Genomic DNA, 27,523 nt, shown 5'->3' with positions numbered 1-27,523 from the left:
AGGGCGCTATGCAAACAAAGTTAGTGCCAGTTTTCTGCAGCAGCGAGCAGGCCGGTTTAGTGGCACGACTCGGGCAAGCCTGAATCCTAGCATTTGTTCCAAAGACCTTAAGTGAGCGTTGTTTCCTTTTGGGCGGCAGGTTGGAGTAGCGCAGGTGAGGGCCGTCCTCTGGCAAACGGGTGCGGACGTCCCTGCGCAACGCCACAGAAGCACACCCGTTTCGCCGAGTACCCAAAGGGAGACACAACTCGCCCCTCTCGGGTAGCAGAGTGCCACGGAAACACCCCCTCAGTGGGTGGGCGCTCCCCTTTTTGTGTTTAAGGCGTCGGCCCCGTGGGGCTCCCGCCTTGAGAGCATCCCTAACGCGGCGTCCCTGACCGGCTTGTGAGGGAAAAGGAAGCCAGGAGCCCCGCCCGGCCCTCCTTCCATTGCCGCTTGCATTAAACATACGCACACGCTGCGAAGGCAGCGCTCGGCTCCCTGCTTTGGCGGGCCGCCAAATGCGACCCTAAAACAAGGCTCGATGGATTGGGGCGTGAGCGCCAGGCTGGAGGGAGAAAAGGACCGGGGGTGGGAGGGGGGCCTCTGAGAAGCACATGAGGAAAGCTTCACTTTCGGTTCGGAAAGCAGCAAGCTGCTGCCGCCCCCGCCGCCGCCGGAGCCCTTCCAGGTAAGGCGTCCTCGAAACCTTCCCCCCCCCCCACACACACACACACACGCACCTCCCGCCCGGACCAAGCATCGCGCATCTAATAGAAACCGCGCACCCCTCGCCCCAGTAGTCACCCTGGAAACGGGGGGGGGGGCACGAGATGAAAAGGAGGGCAGAGCATCCTTGTCTCTCTGAATTCGAGGATACCCGCGGTGATAGTAGGGAGTAGAGTGCTGGAACTCTAGAGACCAAGGTTCGAATCCCGGCTCTGCCGTGGATACTGACTGGGGGAGTGGAACTGGTTATTGTTGTTTCGTCCTTTAGTCTTGTTCGACTCTTCGTGACCCCATGGACCAGAGCATGCCAGGCCCTCCTGTCCTCCACTGCCTCCCAGAGTTGGGTTAAATTCATGTTGGTCGCTTTGATGACACTGTCCAGCCATCTCGTCCTCTGTCTTCCCCTTCTCCTATTCCCTTCACGCTTTCCCAACATCAGGGTCTTTTCCAGGGAGTCTTCTCTTCTTATGAAATGGCCAAAGTATTGGAGCCTCAGCTCCAGGATCTGTCCTTCCTGTGAGCTGGAACTGGTAAAGCCACTCCTTAAATCTCTCACTTACTTTGAGAGCCCTGTTGTTGTTTAGTCGTGTCCGACTCTTCGTGACCCCATGGACCAGAGCACGCCAGGCCCTCCTATCTTCTACTGCCTCCCGGAGTTGGGTCAAATTCATGTTGGTAGCTTCGGTGACACTGTCCAACCATCTCATCCTCTGTAGGGATGAGATCACTGGACAGGACATATAGAGCCCTCTTAGGGCCACTATATGTCGGTTCTGACTTGGCAGCAGGTAACAACACGCATGAAGTGGAGATTTCAACAAGGTGCGGTGGGGTGGTTTCCAGCTTGCCTGGTTAAGAAACGGTGGGAGTGTCTGGCCCACATAACAGATGGTGTCCTGTTATACACACCCAGGAAGTCGCCCAAGACATTGCGCTGCCTGAGGCTGGTGTCCCCCTGCAGCCCAAGGGGAGTGGCAGCCAAGCTTCCTTCCTTGTTTTGGCACATCAGACAGGATGGGCTGGGACTGACCCTGTCCTACCAATAAACAGAATGGTTATTTTGTTGTTTAATGCCAGATATACTCTTTTCCAGCCCTGGCAGTAAAGCCACAAATAACAGTACTACGCAGTTAGCCGCACCCTTGTCCTGCACCCTTGTGCCAACCCTGCATTCTGTTTTCATCTGCATATTAATAGGAAAGAACAGCATAGAGTGCCCTATGATGCACATGGGCACAGTGCTCTTCTCTCAGCGCAGGAGAGCTGCAAACCAATCCTGCAAACAAAAAAGGGCACGAGAGGCCCCAGCCCAGGAAACGTGATGCACAGATTTTGCTTTCCCTTTCAAATCTTTTTTGAGCCCTTCATTTGCCTCTTCTCCATAATTAGTCATGTTTCTTCTCTCTCTCTGCACTCCGGGCAGCCTGGTAAATAAAGCATTGTTGTGCTGTTTCCCAACCCCCATGTTAACTTCTGGTAAGAGAGGTTGTGGGGAATAAACTGCCTGGAAGTCAGGTGATCTGCTGCTCTAATTCACTGTCTCTGTGCAATCCCACAGCAGTTGTTCATTGCTGAAGATATAATGCTTTGCTTGTAATTGTAAGGCCTTCCCTTTGCTATGTTTCTCCCATAAAAGGCTCAGTTCAGTGATTATACTAAACCATGTTTTGTTTTTAATGTCTGAATCCATGTTAGCTCAAAGTAACTATGGTTTATTTGGATGCAGGGGCCAAGACACAGTGATAAACCATGGTTGGAAGTTGGTTTGCAAACTATAGTGTCATAGTTTGCAAACCAGCTTCCATTGTTTGTTTGTGAGACTGAGGCTGAACCTAATCAAGATGGAGGTCCTGTGGAGAAGTCATTTTGTGTGTGGGGGGGGTACTCTCTCTGCTAAATATGAGGTTCACAGTCTGGGCATTCTCAGACTGGTGCTATCTGTGGAACACCAGGTAGCGTCTGTGGTCCGTTCCACCTCTTTTCACCTGAGGCAGATTGCCCCTTGCTTGACACCAGGTCGCTCACCATGCTGGTCCATGCATTGGTAGTCTTGAGATTAGACTACTGCAATGCTCTCTACGTGGAGCTGCCTATGAGGCTGCTACAAAGAAACTTCAGCAAGCCCCGAAGATGGTGGGCAAGACTATTGGTTGGGGTGAAGAAATAATATTTTCCCTTCTCTGGCTGCCTTGCACTGGTTACCTGTCCATTTCCATGCCAGCTTCAAGGTAATAACGGTGATTTTTAAAGCCCTAAACAGTTCAGGACCTGGCAGAATGCCTCCTTCTAATGAGATCTGTCCTTCCTACAAGATATTCTCAGGCTGCATGGTTGAGAATACAGACCCCTAGAGAGGCCCGGCTTTCTCAGCAGTCACTCCTCTTCTTTGGAATAATCTCTTGCCCGAAATCCTCCTGCCCCCTTCACTGGGAAGCTGTACACAATCACTGAAAACATGGCTTTTCAGCCAGGCCTTCCTGGAGTCCACAACATCATAACACAGTGGTCATTTCAGCATTTGATGCTACCCATTCTGCCCCCTTGCCTTTAAATTATCTTAATTCATTTCTAGTTTTTAGTTATGCTGCTTGTTTGTTAATTTGATGTTTCATTTCGATTTCTGATTGTTATGTTTACTGTTTTTATATTATTGTTTATTTGTTTCTGAGTTATGAACTGCCGAGTAGCCCTCGCAGTCAGATGGGCGGTATAACAGTCAAATAAAATAAATAATATATAAATAATCCTGATTAGCAAACTACAATTACACCCCGCATAGTTGGGTTCCTAGATGTCCTCAGACTACAACTCCCAGAAATCCTGGCCAGCATAGCTAGCGGTGAAGGCTTCTGAGAGTTTTAGTCCAAGAACATCTGGGGACCCAGGGTTGGAAACCACTACAGTGGGGTCTTGACTTGAGAACTTAATCCGTATTGGAAGGCGGTTCTCAAGTCAAAAAGTTCTCAGGTCAAATCTGCATTTCCCATAGGAATGCATTGAAAACCATTTGATCCGCATCTGCTCTTTTCCGTCCATAGAAACTAATGGGAAGCTGCTATTCCGCCTTCGACCACTAGAGGAGGATATTTGGTTTCTTTTTTTCATAGGTCAAGAAAGGTTCAGGGAAGGCAGGGAAAATACAGTCCAGGAAGTACAGTACCAGGCAGTCCGAAGACTGTCTCCCAATCCACTCTCTAAACACTGGGAGGAGTGAGGAAGCAGACAGGCACCCTTTTCACTGGCCAACAGTTAACTGAAAGTTCAAATTTTGCACTTTCCCTGCCTCCCACCTGGGTTTTTTTTCAGTTCTTAACTCAAATCTAAGTATGTAAGTCAAGTCAGTATTTTCCTATGAGAGTGGTTCTTAAGTCAAAATGTTCTTAACTCAAGCCGTTCTTAAGTCAAGACCCCACTGTAGTTTAGAGTGACGATTTGGGAGATCTGAGGTTAAATCCCCAGTTGGCCAGGAAGCTTACTAGGTTGGTCAGGTGCGAGCCTGACCTACCTCACAAGGTTGTTCTAATGATGAAATGGGAAAAAGAGGAACTGTATATTGTGTTGAGCTCATTCATAGGAAGAGTAGGTTAAAAAAGATATATGGTGATTTGGTGTCATAGGAGCGGAAGTGAAACTGTGCTGACTGTATGGAAAATGAAGAGCCTCTGGTTTCCTTTGCTGCTTGAGCCTTTGTGTTGGTTTTTAACTATGGGTAGCATAAACAGTGGTTTAGTATGATGCCTGAACTGAGCAAAAATATCAGAAAGTAGAACTTGCCATTTGATGGAGCTTAGGATGCAACACTGAAGCCACTTATCACAGCGTAAGTTCTGTTGACCTTAGTAAGATATCCACCTCACAGCTGTGTGGTTGAATTCATGTTGTCTGGCATATGGATTTTAGTCGTGTTGTTGAGTGACAAAACAATCAACAGAAGTGCTTGTTGATGGCTTATGATTAATTCAAGTGTATAGAGCTCTGTATCCTTAAAATCACTAACTGCTACTCTTTTTCAGTTTGTGATAAATAAAGGAAATGCCATTTTTGTTATATTATTCTGAACAAATACTGTATACTGGTGTTCTGGGTTATCATCACTAATTTTGATTGAAATAATAAGGAAGGGTAAGATAATAATTGTTTTTAAAGTCAAAATATGCAGTCATGGATTTCCAGAAGTTGGCGGTCTGCAGTTCCCATAATCCTTCACTATTGGCTCTGTCGTCTTGACCTGATAGGGACTGTGTCCAACAACATCCCAAGGAGGAGCGCAGTTTTCCATTCCTGTATTGAAGGGTAAATGGTCTATATGGACTTTTGTAAGTTCTATGGAAAGTAGTTTTATGAACAAAATTACAAAACAAAGAGGTTCATTTAGTACAGGGACTCTGACAGTAATTGTGATACAGTATTACTCCAGGATGTGATTTGCTTTTGGCTACCAGTTGCTGGGGAACATGGTTAGGAGTGTACTCTTACCCTTATGCCCTGCATTTGCCTTTCCCACATAGAACTGGTTGCACCTATGTGAAAAATGTGCAGACTAGATAACCTTTAGTCTGATGCAACATAGTTTTTCTTATGTAACTTGTGTTGAAAATAGAAAAACATCTTTGTATCATTCAAACTATGCAAAATGTATTTGGAATTTGAAAAAAAAATATTTCCAATTGTGACCCACATGTGAGAAAATAGAGTATACATACCAATTTGTGGGAGGAGGTTCACTTCTAATTGGGAGGCAAAAGGAGGAAGTATTTGTCAGATTGGCTTGAAGTCTAGTCATTTTGGTAACAAATAACAAGAACTGATGTTTTGAACTAGGCTTGTGCTTCCTATGCAGAAATAATAATCAGCCATGACTGTCGGTGGCCTTCTCACGTCTACCCAGGCGCCAGGTAAGTCACCCTGTATATGGTTATTTATTTAAATATGGCTGATACTACAGAGCTTAGAAGAGAGAAAAAAATCTCCCCCCTTGTTCCCTCTTCTCTCCTCTCACTTCCCAGAGGAAGTTTTCATTTTCAGTTGTTTTTCCTAAGTGGTATAGTGCATCAGTGCACTCAAAATAATTCGTAATTCTCTCAGTGACTGATTCCTGAGTGACTTTTAGATGGATTTTTATGTATTACTGCTCTAACCGGACCTTTAATACTAATTGTGTTTTCCGTCTCTCAGAGTAGTATTTGTTCCTTTTTAAATATTTGCATATTTTTGTTTTAGCTTTAATATTCTCTTTTAATGATATAGGCTGCCTCTTTATACTCATTGTTTTCAGTTTTAAATATTGTCCTTCAGTGATGTAAGCCGCCTTGGGTCCTTAGGAGAAAGGCAGAATAAAAATATTTTAAATAAATAAATAAATAAATAAATAAATAAATAAATAAATAAATAAATAAATAAATAAATAAATACATACATACATACATACATACATACATACATACATACATACATACATACATACATACATACATACATACATACATAACTTTTTCTTTTTAAAAAACATTTCTTCCTTTGCCTCTTCCAGGATTTTTCAGTATTATGAAGTGGTTAAATTATCTTTTTAAGATACATAACAATATTGGGAAATTGACAGCTGCAAGCTCTGCTTTGGTTTGCTTCCAGAAATTGCACATGCCTGAAATGAACCAAAACAGAGCATTCTTGCCTGCACCAAAAAAGCACTAGCATCTGACAGGAAAGATCTGAATAGGAATGTTTTGGGAACAGGTTGGTTTGACCTAGCAATTATATTGTCTGATTGCTGGAGTGACCCAGCCCATCATAGTAACAGACCAAACTTTGGGACAAAAGCCCATCTGATTCCCATTAAAGTTTTATGCCCTATTAAGTCATTTTCCTAATATAATCATCAACACAGTTAGAGGTGAGAGCCCTGCCCCCTTGTCCTCATTTGCAAGCAGTAATGAGTCTGAGAAGGACAGGATCCTACTCTAGTGTAAGCAAGAACCCAACTTACCAACAGTTCTTGCTTGCATGTGAAACTTTCACTGGCGCAGGAACCTCTTCTTTTCAGACCCATCACTGCTAATGTGAGCTAAATGACAAGCAATTGGATGAGGCTCAGCTCTCCCACTGAACTGTATTAATGATCCTGGATTATAGAATATCTCAACAGGGCTTCTAGTTACTGAAATTTAGATTCAACATACCACATACCTACATAGTGTTACCTTTTTGTTTTGAAGGAGACAGGTGAACATACCATTTTGATTGACTGTGGTATTAGTAGAATGTCCATGTGATTGAGCTTCTTTCCTGCTATGGGATTTGATAGTGGAATTTTATAAGACAATAGTTTGGTTTTCAGGACTTCAGCTGGCTGCTTTTTGTTGTAATTATTCCAACAGTTAAACTGCCTTAAAACGTTTGAATTTTTCTAAAATACTTCAATTTTATTAGGTTGTTTTTAGTGTGATTTTATTGATTATCCTCTGTTCTGTGTTACCTCTTAGCGCAGTGGCCTCCTGAGTCAAGAATGGCCCTGGACCAGTTTATGATTTATTCACTCGGAACAACTCTGGCACTGAAGGGGATGTTCTGTTTTATTGTCTCTTTTTCCCAGTTCCCTTGCGAAGCATCTCTGTAGATGTGGTCATCCAAGGCTTTGTGGCTGATGTGGTCTCTGTGCTTCAGTACCACAATGGGGAGACAAATCCAGTAGAAGTCACTTTTGTCTTCCCTCTGGATGCTGAGGCTTCCGTGTATGCCTTTGAGGGCCTGATTGGAGGGACGCAAATTGAGGCCCAGATCCAAGAGAAGAAGCAGGTATTCCAAACTTAAAAACTATTAATTGGGGAGTCGGGAGCTGGTCAAAGGGAAGATTTCCCTTTAAAGTTCTTGTTGTTCTTGCCTGCTTTACACCTCATCTTGTCCCTTTGATATTGCAGGCAGAGCAAGAATACGAAAATGCCCTGAGTGAAGGTCGTGAAGCTTTCCTGCTTGAAAGAGATGAAAAAACTAGTGACATTTTCACATGTGTTCTGGGGAACCTCCCCCCTGATGGGGAAGCCACACTGAAGTTGCGCTATGTTCAGTCATTGGCTCCAGAGCCTGATGGGGCCCTCCGTTTTGTCTTGCCTGCTGTCTTGAACCCCCGCTATGTGCCTCAAGGTGAGAGCCTGCAGCCTACCTCTCAGAACTAATGAGATCAAATCCTAATTCAAAAAGGATTAGCTATCACCCTGCTCTCACGGCATATTGAGGCCCACAGAAGTAGATCCCAGCACAGGTAAACGTTGGCACCGTTGGCCTACCTGGCGCTTTCTGTTCGGCTTTGTCACTCATTGCCCAGGGGTTTGTGCCTGCTTGAACCTACCATGGCCTTGCCCTTCCAGGGAAGATCTTGCAGACAAACAGCTACCAATTAGGTCAGATTGTCAAGCTACTTTCTGTCTCATGGTGAACCTATCTTTAAAAAGGTAAAGGTTCCCCTTGACAATTTTTGTCCAGTCGTGTTTGACTCTAGGGGGCGGTGCTCATCCCCGTTTCCAAGCCATAGAGCCAGCGTTTTGTCCGAAGACAATCTTCCGTGGTCACATGGCCAGTGCGACTTAGACACGGAACGCTGTTACCTTCCCACCGAGGTGGTCCCTATTTATCTACTTGCATTTGCATGCTTTCGAACCGCTAGGTTGGCGGGAGCTGGGACAAGTGACGGGCGCTCACTCCGTCGCGTGGATTCTGACCCTGCAGCACAGGCTTCTATGGTTTAGCCCACAGCGCCACCACGTCCCTAGAACCTATCTTTAGGTCTAGCTTTACTCTTTTCTGTGTTGATTTCTCCACTCTGCTTACAGTATGAAACTTTCAGGTGTTTCTGTGTGCAGGTTCAGAAGGGGACACGGTCCTTGAGAGCATCCCACGAGTACCAAAGGGGCAGCTTCCCTACACACTGAGCCTCAGTGCCATGGTGGAGTCTCCTTATGGCATCAACCGTGTGGAGTCAAAATGCACCCTTAAGCCTCTGCGCTACACAACAGAAACCCATACTGCTGCCCAGGTAGGGCTACAGGTGTACTAAGGACACTGAATTGAAGGCTGTTTCTGAAGAGGAATGCATTTTTTCATTTCTTTTTTTTTCTTTATTAAGAAATTCACACATTTCAGTAACTTTGACAGGGGTTCAATAGATGTAGTAGATGTGTAAGTGTATCCATTCTTAAACACACACACAAAACCACCAAGTATATTGAATGTGAAGGAATGAAATGGATTTAATGTGGACCTGATAATGTATCAATACCTGTTCACATTTGGAATGTTTTCATTATTTAAAATTAATATTTCCTGTGTATCACATGTATAGAGTTTACATTTGGTCCTTCAGCAAACTTTAATAGACAGCAGGAAGAAAGTTCTTCTAGAAAACTGAAATCTTGCCCAGTTTTCACCATTTGCCTAATTTTATTATTATTATTTCCATTGTCAAAGATTGCCTTGGCTGATGAGCACCAATTTGATCGAGATGTGGAGTTGTTGATTTATTACAATGACATTCACAAGCCCAGTGTGATCCTGGAAGCTGGGAAGCGTGGGGCTCCCCCAGGTGAGGAATGCTTGAAATGACTGGGGAGGGCAGCCTAAAATGCAAGCATTTCTGAGAGTGGAAATGGCACCAATATCGATGCATTGTCCTAGTGGTGCAGTGATTAAGATTGCAGTACCGCAGTCATGTCTGTACTCACGACCTGAGCTTGATCCTGACAGGCTCAAGGTTGACTCAGTCTTTCGAGGTCCGTAAATTGAGTACCCAGCTTGCTGAGGGCAGGAGGTGTTGCATTGTGTAGCCTGCATAATTTAAATTGTAAACCTCCCAGAGAGTGCTATAAGCTCTATGGGGTAGTATGTAAGCAGCATAGAGTGGTGCTCCGCATAACGAGTGCCCCGTTTAATGATGAATCCGCATAGCGATGCGGATTTTGCAATCGCAAAAGCGATCGTATTGCAATGTTTAAATAGGCAAAACATCGCATTGCGATGATCGGTAAGCGTTTCGCTTACTGCTCTTCGCATTGCGATGTTTTAAAACAGCTGATTGGCGGTTCCAAAATGGCTGCCGGATCAACAAAATGGCCACCCACAGTGTTTTCGTGCCGATTCCTCGCTTACCGAGGTGGCGAAAATGGCAGCCCTATGGAGGATTCCCGCTTAGCGATGAGTTTATCCCCCATAGGAACGCATTAAACTCTAGGGGTTTTTTATTTCCGGATAGCGACGATTTATCCGGAACAGATTATCGTCGCTATGCGGGGCACCACTGTACTTTCCTTTCTCTCTTTTTTCTTTTCTTTATTAGTTCTTCTTTCCTTTTACCATGTACAGGCTCACTGATGGGAAACCCAGCACTTCTTCTCACCTTGTATCCTGAACTTCCTACCCCCAAACCTGCCCCGAATGCTACTGGGGAGTTCATTTTCTTGCTGGATCGCTCTGGCAGCATGGATTTCAATACTGGGAGCAGTTCTGATTCACCCTCGCGCATTCAGAGTGCCAAGGTGCGCAATGAACAGATGACTACACAGACATGGTGGGGGTCATGCCCTGGGGAAGAGGAGGCATAAGACCTAGTGCAAATGCAAAGGTCCTATGTGACCCTTGAGATGAACAGGCCAGGCTAAGATAAGAGAGCAGGCATCCTGTATGGACACATTCGTCCATCCTTTGCCAGTTTCTTACCTCCACTATCCCAACATCTGCTGCTTGAGTATGTAATATTAGGGCTAGCCCTGCACAGGGCGAAGAAATAGTAGGATGAATCCTACATCGGAAGAGGAAATGGGAAGTGACAGCAGTCCTGTTGTAAAAGTGAGGTGACTGCCTCAAGCAATAATAATAATAATAATAATAATAATAATAATAATAATAATAATAATAATAATAATAATAATAATAATAATAATAATAATAATAATAATAATAATAATAATTTTAACTTATTTTTAATTAATATTTTATTTTTAAACTACTAGGAATAGGGTAGGGAATACAAAAGGTAAAAGGAAGTGGGAGGGATGGGAAAAGGGTTTTAAGGAGAGGAGAGCACAGAATATACAAGCATCCAATCTATTCATATTAAGTACAGTGGGGTCTTGACTTGAGAACTTAATCCGTATTGGAAGGCGGTTCTCAAGTCAAAAAGTTCTCAGGTCAAATCTGCATTTCCCATAGGAATGCATTGAAAACCATTTGATCCGTATCTGCTCTTTTCCGTCCATAGAAACTAATGGGAAGCTGCTATTCCGCCTTCGACCACTAGAGGGGGATATTTTGTTTCTTTTTTTTTCTTAGGTCAAGAAAGGTTCAGGGAAGGCAGGGAAAATACAGTCCAGGCAGTACCAGGCAGTCTGAAGACTGTCTCCCAATCCACTCTCTAAACGCTGGGAGGAGTGAGGAAGCAGACAGGCACCCTTTTCACTGGCCAACAGTTTACTGAAAGTTCACATTTTGCACTTTCCCTGCCTCCCACGTGGGTTTTTTCCAGTTCTTAACTCAAATCTAAGTATGTAAGTCAAGTCAATATTTTCGTATGAGAGTGGTTCTTAAGTCGAAATGTTCTTAACTCGAGCCGTTCTTAAGTCAAGACCCCACTGTATACAAGCATCCAATCTATTCATTTTCAATACAAAATCAACTTTCTACTTTTGTTAACTGTTTGATTAACCTCTAACTATCAGCTTACATTTATGTTTTAGCTTAAATCTAAGTTACTCCAACACTATCAGGGACCGAGACCAATTGTAAAATACATCCCGTCATTCAATTTCCTTCTGTCTTGGACATACATTCAGCATGCCTGAAAAAGTATCAATTTCTATCACTTCCCATATTTTCTCAGTACACTTACTTATTTAGCTTATATGCCGCCCACACTACCCAAAGGTTTCTGGGCAGCTTACAGCTATTTAACTACGGCAAAAAAAATATAAAACAATTAAAATACAGTTAAAATATAGACTCTAAAAGTTGACATTAGGACCCACAGTTGATATTATTTCAATTAAAAGCCTTCTGGAACAGGAAGGTTTTGACTTGGCGCTGAAATATCATCAGCATCGGCACCAGGCGAATCTCAGTCAGGATGGCGTTCCATAGTCTGGGGGCAGCTGCCGAAAAGGCCCTTCGTCTACAAGCCATCCCTCTTATCTCCTTGAGGGATGGCTCTTTCAAAAGGACCCCTGGCTAGATCTTAAACTGCCAGGTAGGTTCATATGCCCCATACTGTATGTTTCTGACTAGTTTGCTGCTATTAAGAATGGTATAGGATGCTATTCTCTCTTCAGTGTTAGAGTATGATTTATTTGTTAATTCAGTAGTCTTATTTCTTTATCTGAAACAGCAAACCCTAGATGTGATGTGGGGTAGGCCAGATGAGGATGGCCCCTGGTTATGACTCAGCCCTGAAATTTTGATGATCTGAGATTTGAAGAAGAATTGAAATTTTGAAGGAGACTTGCATGTGTGTGTGTGTCTATCTCTCACTCAGGAAACACTAGTTTTTCTACTGAAGAGTCTTCCTCTGGGGTGTTATTTCAACATCTATGGCTTTGGATCTAACTATGATTCATTCTACCCGTAAGTATTAGATCCCCCATGTACCCTGCCAGCCATCTTGGTTCCTTGTTTCTCCACTATGTCTCAGTCCCAATATTCCTTCCCCGCAGCAGTGGGAAAGAGGGGTAGGGTAATTTCTCTGACTTGTCTGGAGTGCTGATAGAAGAAAAAGGCATGCAAAGTGTATAAAATGAAACAGGGCAAAAACCTCATCCAGGCATCCAGCAGTAGCTCATATGCAGTCTAGCTTCTTTCTCTTTCTCATTGCCACATCTCTTAATTGTGCATAGTATGTGCTGAACCATGCCCATTAGTCATCCTGTCCCCACTTTTGTTCTCGCCTTTGCTTTGCTCGCTTTTTTTGCACATCTTGTAATATTAGCATATGTGAAATAGCTAACACCTGAGTTTGTAAAGCAAAAGAGTTGTGAATGCAGTGGCCGTTCTGAAGAATAAAAGAATGGCTTGGGATGTTTGATGCTTGGCACTAAATGGGTAGATATACTTGTTAGTGTAATTTGAATGCAGTAGTTTAGACAGCTGAGATTGTGTAAACAACATTGAAAAGGAGAAAGGTATGTAGAAGAAAGGGCTCTTTTTAATGGAGCACCTAGAAACTCTTATGACTTTAATTCTCTGGCTCCCTCTGCAGGCAGAGTGTAGAGTACACCCAGCAAACTATGTCAGAATCCCTCGAGCGCATCAAAAACCTGATGGCTGATTTAGGGGGGACAGAGATTTTGCGGCCGCTGAAGGCAATTTACAGCCAGCCATGCCAGGAGAGACATCCACGTCAGGTATGTAGAGTTCACTTGGGAGCCATTCTGCTGTGCATTCTGCCACAATGCCTTCCGAATATGCAGATGCTGTGTTGCCTGGGGCATGCTGAAAGATTAATGACCACTGAGAAGACTGTAAACAGCAGTCAACTGCTGGAATGGGCCCTCGTCTCTGCAAACATCCTCTTGAATTAGAAGAAAACTGGATGCCATTCTGCCTTTCCATTAGAGATGGGCATGAACCTCAGTTCATATCCGTGGTATCACAGGTGCTGTATGTTCCCTTCTTCCCCGCCTCCCCAGCTGGATTCCCCACCCATCAGCCAGTGCACGCTCCTCTCCTCCTCCTGTCTGTTCAACCAGTCTCTGGCAGGAGCATGGTCCTCCTTGCACTACCTCCTTGACTGCCCACTCAGACGAGGAGACAGGGCAGGGAAGCCCATGCTCCTGCCGGGGGACTGGTCAAACAGCTAAATTGAAGGAGGAGAGGAGCATGCTCTAAGTGGTGAGTGGATCTTTGGCTGGGGAGGCAGAGAAAGAGAACATGCAGCACCTGTGGTAACACGAGTATGAACCTCCAAACTGAGTTTCATGCCCATCTCTACTTCACATATTTCTTGTACATAGTGCCCCGCTAGATGACACCCCCGCTGTATGACAAAACTGCAAGACGATGCCTTTTTGCAGTCACTATAGTGATTTGCAAAACAGGCATTTCAATGGGGGAATTCCGCTTCACGACGATTTGGTCTGTGCTTCGCGGACCATTTTTTTTCCCCGCAAGACGACGATCATTACAGCTGATCGTCGGCTTCGCAAAATGGCTGCCCTATGGAGGATCTTTGCTGGACAACGAGGTATTTTCCCCATTGGAATGCATTAACCAGTTTTCAATGCATTCCAATTGGGAAACCATTTTACATGATGATGATTTCGCTGTACAGCGATTATCGTCGTCATGCAGGGTACCACTGTACCTCACGGCCAGAACTGTAACTGGCGTGTGTGCCAAAATGTAGCAGTGCCAAAATTTAGAGGGCGCATAAATTTGCTACTGGAGGGGAGTGAACTTACCTGTTAGCCTTTGCTGTTGGAAGCGGGTGAATCTATTCTCTCTGACAATGCCTCCAGCTGTGCCTCCCCAGAAGAAGGAAACAAAAAAGAGCCAGGCTCAACGTGGAACCTAAATGGCCACCACAAGTTCAAGCCAAGGTATTTCCTCTCCATTCTTCTGTGCATTCCCTGTAAATATTAGTGTCATATGATCCAAAGTGTAAACAGAAAGGTAGTGAAGCTACAAGTAACAAAATGGCTAGTTACAGCTCTGTGGGTGGCAGACACTAGATTTTTAAAAAATGTTTGGAGTGCTCCACTCTCAGCTGTTCGTCGCTGTGCTAGCAGATCTTAAGGTTTGGATTTCATCTTTTCCTCTCCCCAGCTATTTGTGTTCACTGATGGAGAGGTAGATAACACAGATGAGGTCATTTTTGAAGTTCGTCGTCACAGCAGTTCCCACAGGTAAAAAAAGATAAAGGGTGCTTTCTGTTCTCTATGCCTTGGCTGGCACCACCTTTCTTTCTTTCTTTTTTTTTCTTTTCCTTGACAGGTGTTTCTCCTTTGGCATTGGTGAAGGGGCCTCCACAGCCCTGGTCAAAGGCATGGCTCAGGCAGCAGGTGGCAGTGCGGAATTTATCACAGACAAGGAGCGTATGCAGGCCAAGGTGAGGCTGAAGGAATGCGAGTTCATTCTTCTTGTTTTACTCATTTTGGGTTAGAAGAAAACTGGATGTTAGAAGAAAAGGGCTGCGGATAACTTGCTATATTCCTCCCGACATCTGAAAAGGTGTAGAAGAGTTAGATCTCATTTCCCTTCTCAAAAAAAAAAAAAAACAACAACCAAAGTTTGGGAAAGTAAACTCAAATGAGAACCTGCCTTTTTCTGACTTGATGTCTTGAAGTTCTCTTCAAGAGGGGTTACACCTCTTGACTTTTGGCTAGTCATGGGCTGCCTGTTTTATGTCTTGCAAAACTAGCAATACCCAATTGATTCTCACACTTTCTTTCCATGAATTCTCTGTTTCCTTGAAGCACATCATTCCTTAATCAAGTCTACATTTACTTGATGTCCCCTGCAGGGCAGATGCTTTACAGAGCTTGGGCTCATTGCCAAAAGCTTTGTAATTACTGTACTTCTAAAGTGTTGAGCTTTTTTGATCTTGCAAATGGAATATAGTCTCTCTCTTCCCTGCAATATAAGGTTGTTGTCTTTTTGCAGGCACTGCAAACTTTGAAGAAAGCATTGCAGCCAGCAGTAACTGGGGTCTCTCTCCATTGGAACTTGCCTTCTGGTCTGGAAGCCGTGCTTGTGGGATCGGGCCCTTCAGTCATTTTTCCAGGATATCGGTGCCTCATTTTTGCACAGATCCGTGGACAGCTTCAGGCAAGTAATCCCTAAATGTCGAACCATCTCCCAGCATCTTAGCTCCCGCCCCAATTTCTAATCACAACCAGCCCTTGGTGTGTAAGTCATACACTGAGTTTTAATTCACTGAATTTCATAAGCCCACTGTTTAAAAGGTAAAGGTTCCCCTTGACAATTTTTGTCCAGTCGTGTTCGACTCTAGGGGGCGGTGCTCATCCCCGTTTCCAAGCCATAGAGCCAGCGTTTGTCCGAAGACAATCTTCCGTGGTCACATGGCCAGTGCGACTTAGACACGGAACGCTGTTACCTTCCCACCGAGGTGGTCCCTATTTATCTACTTGCATTTGCATGCTTTCGAACCGCTAGGTTGGCGGGAGCTGGGACAAGCGACGGGCGCTCACTCCATCACATGGATTCGATCTTACGACTGCTTGGTCTTCTGACCCTGCAGCACAGGTTTCTGCGGTTTAGCCCGCAGCGCCACCACGTCCCTTAGCCCACTGTTTACTTCTCCATAAATGACTTTGCCCTCCTCTTTCTCCTTGTGTTCTGTTGCCTTTCGTCCTTCTGCAGTCTCCACACTCTACAGAGGGATCTGTTGTCCTTCAGTACATCTTCCAGGACCAGACTTTCTCCGAGACATTGAAATTCCCCCTTCAAGCTCAGGAGAGTGACAGGTGGGACCTTGCAAAAGCCCTGCCTCCGCCAAGACATCAGGACTAGAAATGAAATATGAGAAAATGTTCTTTTTGGATGATGGAGGGGATGTAGAGTCAGTCACCTAGGCAATACATGAGGTCTGCAATTGCATTTCATGGATAGTGAAAGCTGAGATTTTTTGAGTATTATGTCTTCTAAACAGTTTGCCAGTAGCATTTCATGCAGATTTTTTTTTTTTTTGGCTGCCTTTGTCACTTATGGCTCAGATAGAAGACGTATGAAAAACACACATTTGTAACTGTATTAAGTCACCCAAATCCAGTGGTTAATCCCCCATTGGAAACGTACCAGGCTTATTTTTAAGTAAGTTTTAAAATGAAACAGTTGCAGAAGAAAGCGGTTCAACTAAAGTAGATATGGGGGAACATATGACCCTCCAGATGTTGGTAGACTACAAAACCCATCAATCCCAGCGAGCATGAGCTATAGTTAGAGAAGTTGAGAGTGATTTTTCAATAACATCAGGTGATCCACATTTGACTTTTTTTGCTGTGAAATCCATGGTACATGTTGCGAACATTTGGGCTGTTCTTCCAACCCACTAATGTATCATAGCTGTCATCCTGGAATTGAAACTGCGCACACTTAATGTTGGTATGGAACTGCAGGCTGGCTGTGTAGATTAGCAGGAGCCATTAGTGGTGTGAACATATCTAAAATGTCTGGTATGATATGATTTGTTTTAATAGGAAGGGGCTTTGGTCACACAGGCCAAGCAACACCAGAGGGATCTCTTCCGTCTGCAAACAAAATATCAGGAACAAGATTGTGTGTTGAGTATTAGCAAAGGCAAACAAGGAAACACAGTAAAGGGCTCCTGAAGTTCAAAACTGGAGCAGTAGTGTTCTTTTTGGAACCTGCGCCAACGACCATGGGTGTTGCATATATCAGCCTTGCCAAACACTCTTCTTGCTTCTCCAGGCTCCCTGTTCACCGGCTGGCAGCTCAAGCCCTGTTACAGGAACTGGAGATGGCTGGAGAGATGGAAGAGGAAAAGAAGCACCTGGCACTGGAGACAAGCCTGAGTTCCGGAGTGGTGTGTTCACAGACCGCTTACATTGGGGTCAACAAGGAGCTGGGCAAGCCAATACAGGGCCCTCTGGTCCACCAAGTAGTCCCTCTTACAGGTTTGTTAATAGGTTTGGTCCTGGAGATGGGGGTCGTGAACTGATCAGAAAGGACCCTAGTGGGAAAGTCCTGGTTGTGATATACTCCTACTAAATAAAGTGTTTTGCTTTTCCAGGTTAGATATCAAAGAGAACAATGCCAGCTAGAGTCAGGGCTATTGCCTCATAATGTTCCCAAGAGCCTCGTGGCACAGTGGTTAAAACGCTGTACTGCAGCTAAAACTGTGCTCACGACCTGGGGTTCAAATCCCAGGTAGCCGGCTCAAGGTTGACTCAGCCTTCCATCCTTCCGAGGTCGGTAAAATGAGTACCCAGCTTGCTTGGGGGGGGGCAATGTGTAGCCTGCATAATTAAAAATTGTAAATTGCCTGGAGGGTGCTTGTAGCACTATGGGGCGGTATATAAGTCCAATAAATAAATAAATAAATATAGATAAATGACCATTGGCTATAGTTGTTGCATGTCACAGAGTCAGGACCCACAATTGATGCTAACCCAATCCTGTGAGCATATGGTTCAAACTCTTTCTGTGCCATTACCTGTACTAGTGGTTCATCTTCCTGTTTGCCTTATATTGCTGTGGGGGGGGGGGATCTGGTTTGTACTTTGCATGAAGTATGTCACTGTCATCATCAACACTGGCAGTGGCATGGACTCTGACCTGCATAACACTGGGCAATGCACATAAGAAAAGTCACTCCCCCAATTGCTGGCATTTGAAGGGTTTGTGTACTTAGCTGGCAAAAGATGTACTTTGGTTTTGCATCGTATACAGAGTTATCAAAGGGGGTGGAAAAGGTTCCATGTCTAGCAGAGGAAATGTGGTGCAGAGATCCAGAGAATTAGATTAGGGAGAATGGCTATATCAGTGGCCATTTCCCATTTTACTCAAAACAACTTCCATAGAAAGAGGCAGTGTAGCTCTTAAATGTCCGCCAACTAGCGAATCTTCTGCTTTTTCTGCCCTATTTGTGAATTACACCTGAACCCAGCTAAGAACAGAATGTAGGACTATGTTGGTTCATATCATTGAAGTGTGTCTTAGTTTGCAAATAAACAGTATTTAGCAGGTGTAAGCAGAATGACCACACGGGCTGTCGCTGTGTCTGAATTCCTGCCTTTAAGTTTAGTTTATCTTAACTGTAATTTCATGGTATGAATCCTGGGGAAACTTCAAGTTGTATTAACTCTGGTCTGTTTACTGAAAGAGAATGAATTCAAAAGTAGAAGAGTTGCCTTGGCTTAATTGCCCATAGTTAAGAACAGCCCAGCTGAGGTATCAACAGTGGCTGAACCAAAATGTGCAGGTTCAGAAAAATGTAGGAGAAATTCAGAAGGAGCTGGTATTTTCCCCTGTAGATAATTCTTTGTTGTTGTTGTTGTTGTTTTGTCCAAAGAGGTGTGTCTTCAGATTTGAGAACCTCGGTTCCTAAGCGGAAAATCAAAATGGAGCACTCTTGCTCCACTTCTTGGCCTGCGAAATTCTTCAAGACACCATTTTGTACATCATGCTGTTAATAATTGCCTCATAGAGAGACAAAGTGTTTTGACCCACACCAGCCTTTAAAAAAGTATTTGGGACACTAAATGGCATGGAAGGACTTTTTATTAATTTAAAAAAGAGAGAAAAACAGCCCTATCTTGGAGGGTAGAGGGTTCATGCTGGGATACGCACACTAAGGTCAGGCCCATGTGGCCCCCAGGCCTCTGCAAATTGTTACTATAAAACATACCAATCAAATTGTTTTCTGGGAGTCCCTTTATAACAGAGGTCATCAACCCCTGGTCCGTGGCCCGGTGCCGGTCCCCAGCCTGAGCCCAACTGGGCCACGAAGACAGACCTCCCGCCCCACTCCACCCATGCACTCACCCCTGCAAAAGCTATCTGTGCCTGTATGCGCGCTCATGTGCATGCATGAACGGTGGCATGGCGCTTGTGCAGGCGCGCTCTCTTGTGCGTATGCGCAAACAGCCAACACTGCCACTTCCGCATGTGCACAAGCGAAAGCACCCACACAAGCGCTGCACCACCATTTGCACATGCGCACAAGCGCAGGTGCAAGCACGCTCGTTTGCACATGTGCACGAGTGTGGGGGGTTGCCCCGCCTTCCCCAGCCAGTCGGCGGACCGAAAAAGGTTGGGGACCGCTCCTTTATAAAACATATAACACTGTACTTGAGATAGTTGCACTATGTTTCATTTTGTTTCTAAGACCTGTTAACGAGTAGCTGTTCAACACGGCATCCAAGAAGTGCAGATTGGCGGTGTCTTGAAGCGGACTGGTTTGATGATGACTATGAAGAAGGTAAGAGACTCTGGAGAATCTCTGCCTCATCTGAGTGAAATGTTTGGCCCTGAACATTTAATATTTGTGGATGTGGCAAAAAAAAGTCCCTGGTTTTATGTCATATAAATCACTGGTTCTTAACCTTGGGTTACTCAGGAGTTTTGGACTGCAACTTCCAGAAGCCTTCACCACCAGCTGTCCTGACTGGGGTTTCTGGGAGTTGCAGTTCAAAAGCATTCGAGTAACAAAGGTTAAGAACCACTGATATAAATCATGATGTTTATTTGACTGTTTCATCAGGGCTGTGATCTAATTTGTTATGGTAGGGTGCATCTTCCAGAGGTGGAAAAAGTTCCTCTCTTTTTTTAGTAAAACTCTCAAAATTTACATCTGCATCCAGATGAAAAGCCCCTAGCTACAGATAATCAAAAGGCTTTTGTGCAATTATCTCATTTTGTCCATATTAACAGGGTTTTTTTCTGATAAAGGGAGGCAGGGAATGTGGGATCAAGCAGTGGGAGACCCAGGGAGGGTTACAAACAGAAGACAACTGTGTCTGGACTCCCTGTAAAATGCTATAGATGAGGTGAGGCATTGGCACAATAAAAGCTTCATCTGGAAGCACCCACAGTGAATAGAAGTGTTGAGGAGAAATGTTGGTGGGATTTGATAAGAAAATCTGTGTTTTGGGGTACCCTGCAGCACCCCCATCAGGGGCAAAGTGTTCCTCCCACAATCCTCTAGTGCATAGGTATTAGCATATGCTAATCCTTATGCTAATTGTGGAAGGAACACCTAGCATTAGCTAGGTGTTCTTCCCATAATCCTCTAGTGCACAGGTATTAGCATATGCTAATACCTATGCACTAGAGGATTGTGGGAGGAACACCTAGTCCCTGATGGGGGTCCCGCTGGGCACCCCAAAACACTGAGGAGCTGTCTTGGCCTCTGGCAGGACTGGGGCTGTGCAGCCCTGTACTGAGTGGGAGGTGCAGCCAGGGGGTCACCATGCCTTGGGGAGTCAGGGGACGGGGGGGGTAGGAGATGCAAGGGCCATTCTAACTCATACTTTGCAAGGAAAATACCATGTCATAAAAGTGGTTTTCCTAGGGGGAAGGTTTGTCCATTATACTTTGGGTGTGCTGCTGGTCCCTGTGATTTCCTCAAATGTGTGGAACTCAACTGCATAATTTGTGTTAATGGGGGCATTATGTTTGTGATTTCCCTGTTTTATCTAGATTCCTTTTCATCTTTCTTCTCATCAGGATCTATTGCAAAGGCAGCGAGTCCTGGTGATGTTTTGTGTTGCATTCTTTCTCTTTTTTCCCCTGTGATAAAGGATCAAGGTAAAAGGGAGTCACCATTATCAGGGCCCAGGAGGCTGCTTTGACTCCTTTCACTTTAATTGCTGCTATAGAGAGAAAGAGGGATAAGGCCATCTGAGACCCATTGAATTTCCAAAGGCAGTGTAGGTGAAAGGATTGCTTTTCCCCAATATGGTATGGGGAACTATGTTTTGCAAGACAATGTCTTCTATGGACAATTTTTGCAAGACAGTGATTTTTTTTTCCCAATTGGAATGCATTAAATAGATTTCGGTGCATTCCAATGGGGAACTGGGTTTCACAAGACGATGTTTTCACAAGACAGCGATTTCCTAAAATCGTCTTGCGAGGCACCACTGTAGTTGACACTAGGGCATTCCCAGAAAACAAGAATGAAAACCGGTTCCAAGTACTTTATACCTAACAAACCTGGAAGGGGTCGCCAAGTCCACACAGGTTGGCTTTTCCTCTGGGAGTCCCAGTGGGGAATTGAACTCCTGACCCCCAACTCACTGAGCTGTCCGATCAGCTTTGACCCCCATCCCTGACCCTATGTCTTTTGCTAACCCTCAAAACATCGCCATTCTCATGAGGTTAGAAAATACCCCAGAAACTGCTTAGTGTACATTTCTTTAATCTACTTGGAGGAGATTTAAGGACCAAATGAATTACTGCATCATGAGACTATTTTGGAATAATACTGTTATGATAAGTAGCAACATGGGAATGTCATGTTAGGATCACAGCACTTTTAACCCCTTTGTTTAGCACAGCATAAAATATTAGTATAATACTAGCCTCTCAAAGTTTATATACAATATGTGGAGAGCCGCAAAACCGTGTTTCCCCGAAAATAAGGCACGGTCTTGTATTAATTTTTGTTCCAAAAAAACATATTAGGGCTTATTTTCAGGGGGTGTTTTATTTTTCCATGTACAAAAATTTACATTTATTCAAATATAGTCATGTCATCTTCTGGTTGCTGCACAATGAGGCCTTGGAGGGCAGGGTTTCACTTAACTTGGGCTTATTTTTGAGGTAGGGCTTATATTACAAGCATCCTGAAAAATCATACGAGGGCTTATTTTCAGGTTAGGTCTTATTTGGGGGAAAACAAGGTAGGTTCACCTGCTGGATAAATCACAACTCAGGTCAAAACCACACCTCTTTAAAAAGATAGAAGAATAACAATAATGGCAATCTCCACCCATCTACAAATAGTATTGTTCTTTCATTCTCTCTCTTTTTTTTAAAGTCATATGGGAAAAATAGAAGCAACAATGGAAACACATGGCAGACTTATACATAGGTGATAACTGTGATACAAGGGACCTCTGTTCTTACTTAGTTTCTTGCTGATTAAAGCTATAGAAAGGTCTTACTAATATGTAAGTGATTATGCAAAAGAAAAAGAAAAACAAGATACAATATGATTAAATTCAAAATAATGAAGGCATTGAGGAAAGGAAGAAATCATCTTTATCGAAATCAATACTTATACTGTACCTATATCTCTACCTATACTTTGACCAGAGACAGGGATTCGAGCCATGGGACTCGCTGTCAACTCAGACTTCAGTCGCAGTGGTGATTCTGGGCTTTTTGTGTTGGTTTCCCACCCCCACCCCGTGAGTTTGGCTCAACCCCTGACTCAATGAGTCCCTTTTTTTCTGGGGGGAAAAACTTGTTTTTAATAATAACTCAGAATTGGGGCTTGGAACTCAAGGCTTGGTACCAAAGACTCAGGACTCAGACCCAGAGCCTTGCCAACATCCATGACTTACTGTATGCCTATAACTGTTGGGTAGTTCAGTAGATTAGGTCTCTGGCTAAGGAGCCAGAGGTTTTGAGTTCAATTCTGCACTCTGCCTCTACGACAAGGACGGGACTCAATGATCTATAGAGTCATTTCCAGTGCTGCAGTTAGATACAGTACAATTTGTGATCTATATCTGTACGTACGTACACAGAAAACTGTCAATGCGCTAAGAATGTGTGAGCTGTCTTAGGTCACTAAAGCTATCAGTCATATGTTAAATTATTTGTTATATTAAGTATCTGTGATTGTGTACTCTCTTTAATGATGGAAACATTGGAGGACACATTGATTAAAATTGGGTTGAGATGGGGGTAACATTCTATCCATGCTGTTTTCTCATCAAAACTCACACTATTATTAGCCTCAAAAGATGATGTTTCTAGCTTGTTGGAGAAAGAGAGGAAAAGGTTAATTATCTGGTCTATGGCTCAATCCAAACCAGGAGGCCTTTGCTTACTCATATTTTGTTTTCTGCCTTGCCCCCCAAGTACATGGTGAGTCCTGCCCAAGTATAAAAAGGTAAAGGTAAAGGTTCCCCTTGACAATTTTTGTCCAGTCGTGTTCGACTCTAGGGGGCGATGCTCATCCCCATTTCCAAGCCATAGAGCCAGCGTTTGTCCAAAGACAATCTTCCGTGGTCACATGGCCAGTGCGACTTAGACACGGAACGCTGTTACCTTCCCACTGAGGTGGTCCCTATTTATCTACTCACATTTGCATGCTTTCGAACCGCTTGGATTTGATCTTACAGCTGAAGCTCTACAGACCTTCCAGCACAGAGAATGCTGCGGTGTAACCCTGAGCCCCACCACATCCCTAAGTATATCTGATGCCAAAGACGAGGAGTCTCCTCTCTTCAGACTGATCTCCTTGCAGAATGCAGATGGCTCCTGGTCCTTTGATTCTGGCCTGGTCAGCGCTCTCAGCCTGGATGAGACAGATGCCTCAAGTAAAACACCCACTCAAGTGAGTTTGTTGCTGGGTTAAGGTTTGGCATTTGACTGGATACCAGTGGGCTCTTCAGTAGGCATTGAATGCTGTCCTTCATCTGTATAGATCAGTGACGGGGATATATCAAGTCTCAATTCAAGGAATTATTGCTAGCGGTATCTGAATTTCCAGTGCAAATTGAACGTGGTTGGGCATGGCTGTTGTTTCATGTTTTGTCCCTTGTAGAGACTGCATCCCTAATGTGCAACCACAGCTGAGATGCTTGAATGAATGAGGCATCAGTGTAACATTCTTGTCACTTTATAAGGCAGGGGGCAGAGGAAAGGGACAACTGACTTTGCCATAGTTTATTTGACACAGATGCCATGTGTAAGAATGAGTAACATGAACCCCACCTCTAATCATGGTTTCACACCTTGATTCTTGGCCTACATTTGTAACCATCGATTACTGTAGCTGTTTAGATGTAATGTTTAATACGTACATAGTTAAGGAAAACAAATCACAGTTAACGTGTAACACCATACTATCCTAGTGCATTTCTTGTCTGCTGTTTACTACTTCCAGGTGGCCTTGAATGTGTGGGGGACAGTGCTGGCCATTCTCTGGCTCCACTCCATGGCCAAAGAGCAGAGAGATGAATGGGAGCTGCTGGAAGCAAAAGCACACAGCTGGCTCAAGGCAAATGCAGGTGAGATATTGTGGATGCCACTAGGGACCTTAGAATGATGGGGTGAGAAAGAATGATGGGGTATGGACAATGGGGCCTGGAAAATACTGTACAGTAATCCCCAGCCACCTCTCCCTTGCAGCAGCCACTCTCCTGCATATATTGCATGTTTGTATTTAAAACTGAGTGGCATTTGCATCTGTCATCAGATTTCAACTCAGTATTGCTTCTGCTAGAACTGGAGTGAAATAGACAAGGTTCATTTAGAAACTGTAGACTAAAATTCTGACCCAATACTGGTTGTACCTTCTGTCAGATAGGATAGGACAACTGGTGTCTCTTGAGGCCTTTGAGAAAAAAATCCCTTCAAAATTAGAAATGGGAAATGAATTAAATAAGGATAGTCTATCTGTTTGCATTTTTGATATGAGAGTGGGTATCTCTTAGCGTGGTGGCACTGCAGGTTAAACCGCAGAAGCCTCTGTGCTGCAGGGTCAGAAGACCAGCAGTCATAAGATCGAATCCACGTGACGGAGTGAGCTCCCATCGCTTGTCCCAGCTCCTGCCAACCTAGCAGTTCAAAAGCATGTAAAAATGCAAGTAGATAAATAGGTACCATCACAGTGGGAAGGTGACGGTGTTCCATGTCTAGTCGCGCTGGCCACGTGACTACAGCAGACAAACACTGGCTCTATGGCTTGGAAATGGGGATGAGCACCGCCCCCTAGAGTCGAACACGACTGGACAAAAATTGTCAAGGGGAACCTTTACCTTATCTATTAAGTGCAAACAAATGACATGATCTTGGGTAGCCACAATATCCATGCTTGAGTGTTCACAGTTCAACCGAGAAGGTAAAACTTCCAGGCCACTCTTCCTCCAGACATCTGCTAATTGCTTCTATTCTGCTGTCTTCCATGATCACCTACATTGAATTAAGGATGGAAGCAACCAAGGCACAAAATCACAGCCTTGCTTTCCCCCTCCCCCCAACTCTTTTCTCTTGCTAACCCTCTAAAGCAGTGATCCCTAACTGGGAAATCCACAAGTCGCTGGTGCTCCACAAAAATCTGAGATATGGTCTGAGAGGGGACTACATGGATGAATCAGTGGCAAAATGAAACAGTAGGGAAGAGGTCACAGGCATTGTCTTTCCATGCTGGACTATGATGAGTGCATTCTCTGAGAATGAATACAGTGGGGTCTTGACTTGAGAACTTAATCCGTATTGGAAGGCGGTTCTCAAGTCAAAAAGTTCTCAGGTCAAATCTGCATTTCCCATAGGAATGCATTGAAAACCATTTGATCCGTATCTGCTCTTTTCTGTCCATAGAAACTAATGGGAAGCTGCTATTCCGCCTTCGACCACTAGAGGGGGATATTTTGTTTCTTTTTTTCCTTAGGTCAAGAAAGGTTCAGGGAAGGCAGGGAAAATACAGTCCAGGCAGTACCAGGCAGTCCGAAGACTGTCTCCCAATCCACTCTCTAAACGCTGGGAGGAATGAGGAAGCAGGCAGGCACCCTTTTCACTGGGCAACAGTTAACTGAAAGTTCACATTTTGCATTTTCCCTGCCTCCCACGTGGTTTTTTTTTCAGTTCTTAACTCAAATCTAAGTATGTAAGTCAAGTCAATATTTTCCTATGAGAGTGGTTCTTAAGTCAAAATGTTCTTAACTCGAGCCGTTCTTAAGTCAAGACCCCACTGTATAATACATTATTAAGAATAGCTGCATTTTAAATACACCTTGATACGTAAGTTGGACATCTATCAACTATAAGCTGTTTTCAAATTGCTAAAGTCTGCCTTCCTCCTTGATTTTCCACAAAAGCTTTCAGCACATGCTTACAGCAGGAGCAGATAAAAATACAGTATGGTAGGTTTGGTCCATGGTTACTTAATAAACAGGAACCCAGCAGCAGGCAATGCTCTGGCTTACATGCCACCTAACAAGCCAGAACCCGGCTGCTCCCAGGTTTGGACATCATGCTAAAAATTAGTAGCACACCAGGGTTGCCATAGATACAGAACTGCAAACGGGACTGGAGACTGTTACATGGGGATGGAATATTGCACTATTGTTATTTAAAAGGAACCTACAGAAGCCTTGCTCCTTTTTTTGAGGATCACTAACAGTTAACTATGTTTTCTCTCTGTTGCAGGACCTCGGCTGGCTGAATGTGTCCAGGCTGGCAATGCCCTGCTGGGAACCAGTGTGAGCCCCCAAGTTTTTGGGATCTGACCTCACACATGTTATCTGACACCTCAAGCTGGACTTTCTGCTTCTCTCTTTGTCTTGTTGGAGCTGTTTGGGTCTACATCAAGGGCCTCATCCTGCTTAAATTCCTACTAGTCCTACAGTGCCTGAGTGTAAAAATGGACGGAAGCTAGACTATGGTTTACCTCTTGGTTGGCAGATCCATTGACTGCCTTTTCTGGTGGATCTTTCCCTTGCTAGCAGATACTGTGCTTTTTGCAAAGTATACCTGATACCAAGTGCAACATGCTTAGACCTGCCAAACTGCTTAAATTCAGAAGCAGAATTAGCAAGCAGTTTTTGCTTAACTATTGCAATTACGATTTTGATTTTTAAATTTTGCACGTATCACTTGTTAATGGGGCATCTGGAAGAGGAGGGAAAGAGTATGCAAGAATGAAATCAGTCCATTTCTGTGCTAGTCTATTACCTCACAGGTGACATGCCAGGATTCTCCCTCAGATAGCCTGCTACGTTCTCCATCACTCACATGCCTTATCAGCATGTCTCTGCCTCCCCTTTTTTTTTCAAGTGCTCTACACCAGAGGTCCCCAACCCCCTGTCCACAGCCTGGTGCCAGTCCATGGCCAGAGCCGGACCGGGCCGCCAAGACAAACCTGCCCCACCCCCCATATGCACTCACCCCCGCACAGCCTGTTTGCGCCTGTGCGAGCACTGTGCCGCCGTTTGCGCATGAGCATGCATACACCCAGACAAGTGCTGTGCCACTGTTTGCGCATGTGCATGAGTGCACACTCACACACATGCACAAATGGTGGTGTAGTGCTCACATGGGTGCATGCGAGAGAGAGAGCGCTTGTTTGCGCATGCGCACGAGCGCGGGGGGTGCCCCACCTTCCCCAGCTGGTCCGCAGACCAAA

The 27,523-nt window shown here is 44.4% G+C and overlaps 1 protein-coding gene and 1 non-coding gene across 7 annotated transcripts; both read left to right on the top strand.

Moving 5' to 3' along the window:
- The first annotated feature begins 565 nt into the window (after window positions 1-565).
- Window positions 566-27,267, top strand: LOC110086448 (von Willebrand factor A domain-containing protein 5A). 6 transcript variants are annotated; one of them, XM_078378123.1, is made up of 19 exons: window positions 566-670; window positions 5,530-5,603; window positions 7,298-7,500; window positions 7,623-7,845; window positions 8,562-8,734; window positions 9,166-9,280; window positions 10,057-10,229; window positions 12,218-12,306; window positions 12,938-13,082; window positions 14,196-14,276; window positions 14,503-14,582; window positions 14,671-14,785; window positions 15,340-15,504; window positions 16,060-16,163; window positions 17,128-17,333; window positions 19,547-19,639; window positions 23,517-23,731; window positions 24,284-24,407; window positions 26,548-27,267. In XM_078378123.1, the coding sequence occupies exons 2-19, from the start codon at window positions 5,564-5,566 to the stop codon at window positions 26,625-26,627; spliced, it is 2,424 nt and encodes an 807-aa protein (XP_078234249.1). In that variant the 5' UTR covers window positions 566-670; window positions 5,530-5,563; the 3' UTR covers window positions 26,628-27,267. The 6 variants fall into 6 exon arrangements, with proteins under 6 accessions (XP_078234249.1, XP_078234253.1, XP_078234251.1 ...); XM_078378125.1 differs by having other exon boundaries at window positions 571-670; window positions 5,549-5,603; XM_078378124.1 differs by lacking the exon at window positions 566-670 and adding an exon at window positions 4,354-4,528 and having other exon boundaries at window positions 5,549-5,603.
- LOC140701528 (U1 spliceosomal RNA) lies at window positions 20,683-20,850 on the top strand. Its single transcript, XR_012080435.2, has one exon. It is a non-coding gene; the product is annotated as a U1 spliceosomal RNA (small nuclear RNA).
- Window positions 27,268-27,523: the final 256 nt, after the last annotated feature.

This window comes from Pogona vitticeps, chromosome 6 (assembly GCF_051106095.1).
Source record: "Pogona vitticeps strain Pit_001003342236 chromosome 6, PviZW2.1, whole genome shotgun sequence".
Taxonomy (NCBI): domain Eukaryota; kingdom Metazoa; phylum Chordata; class Lepidosauria; order Squamata; family Agamidae; genus Pogona; species Pogona vitticeps.
The sequence above is the reverse complement of the archived record's forward strand: the minus strand, read 5'-3'. Positions and strand labels throughout refer to the sequence as shown.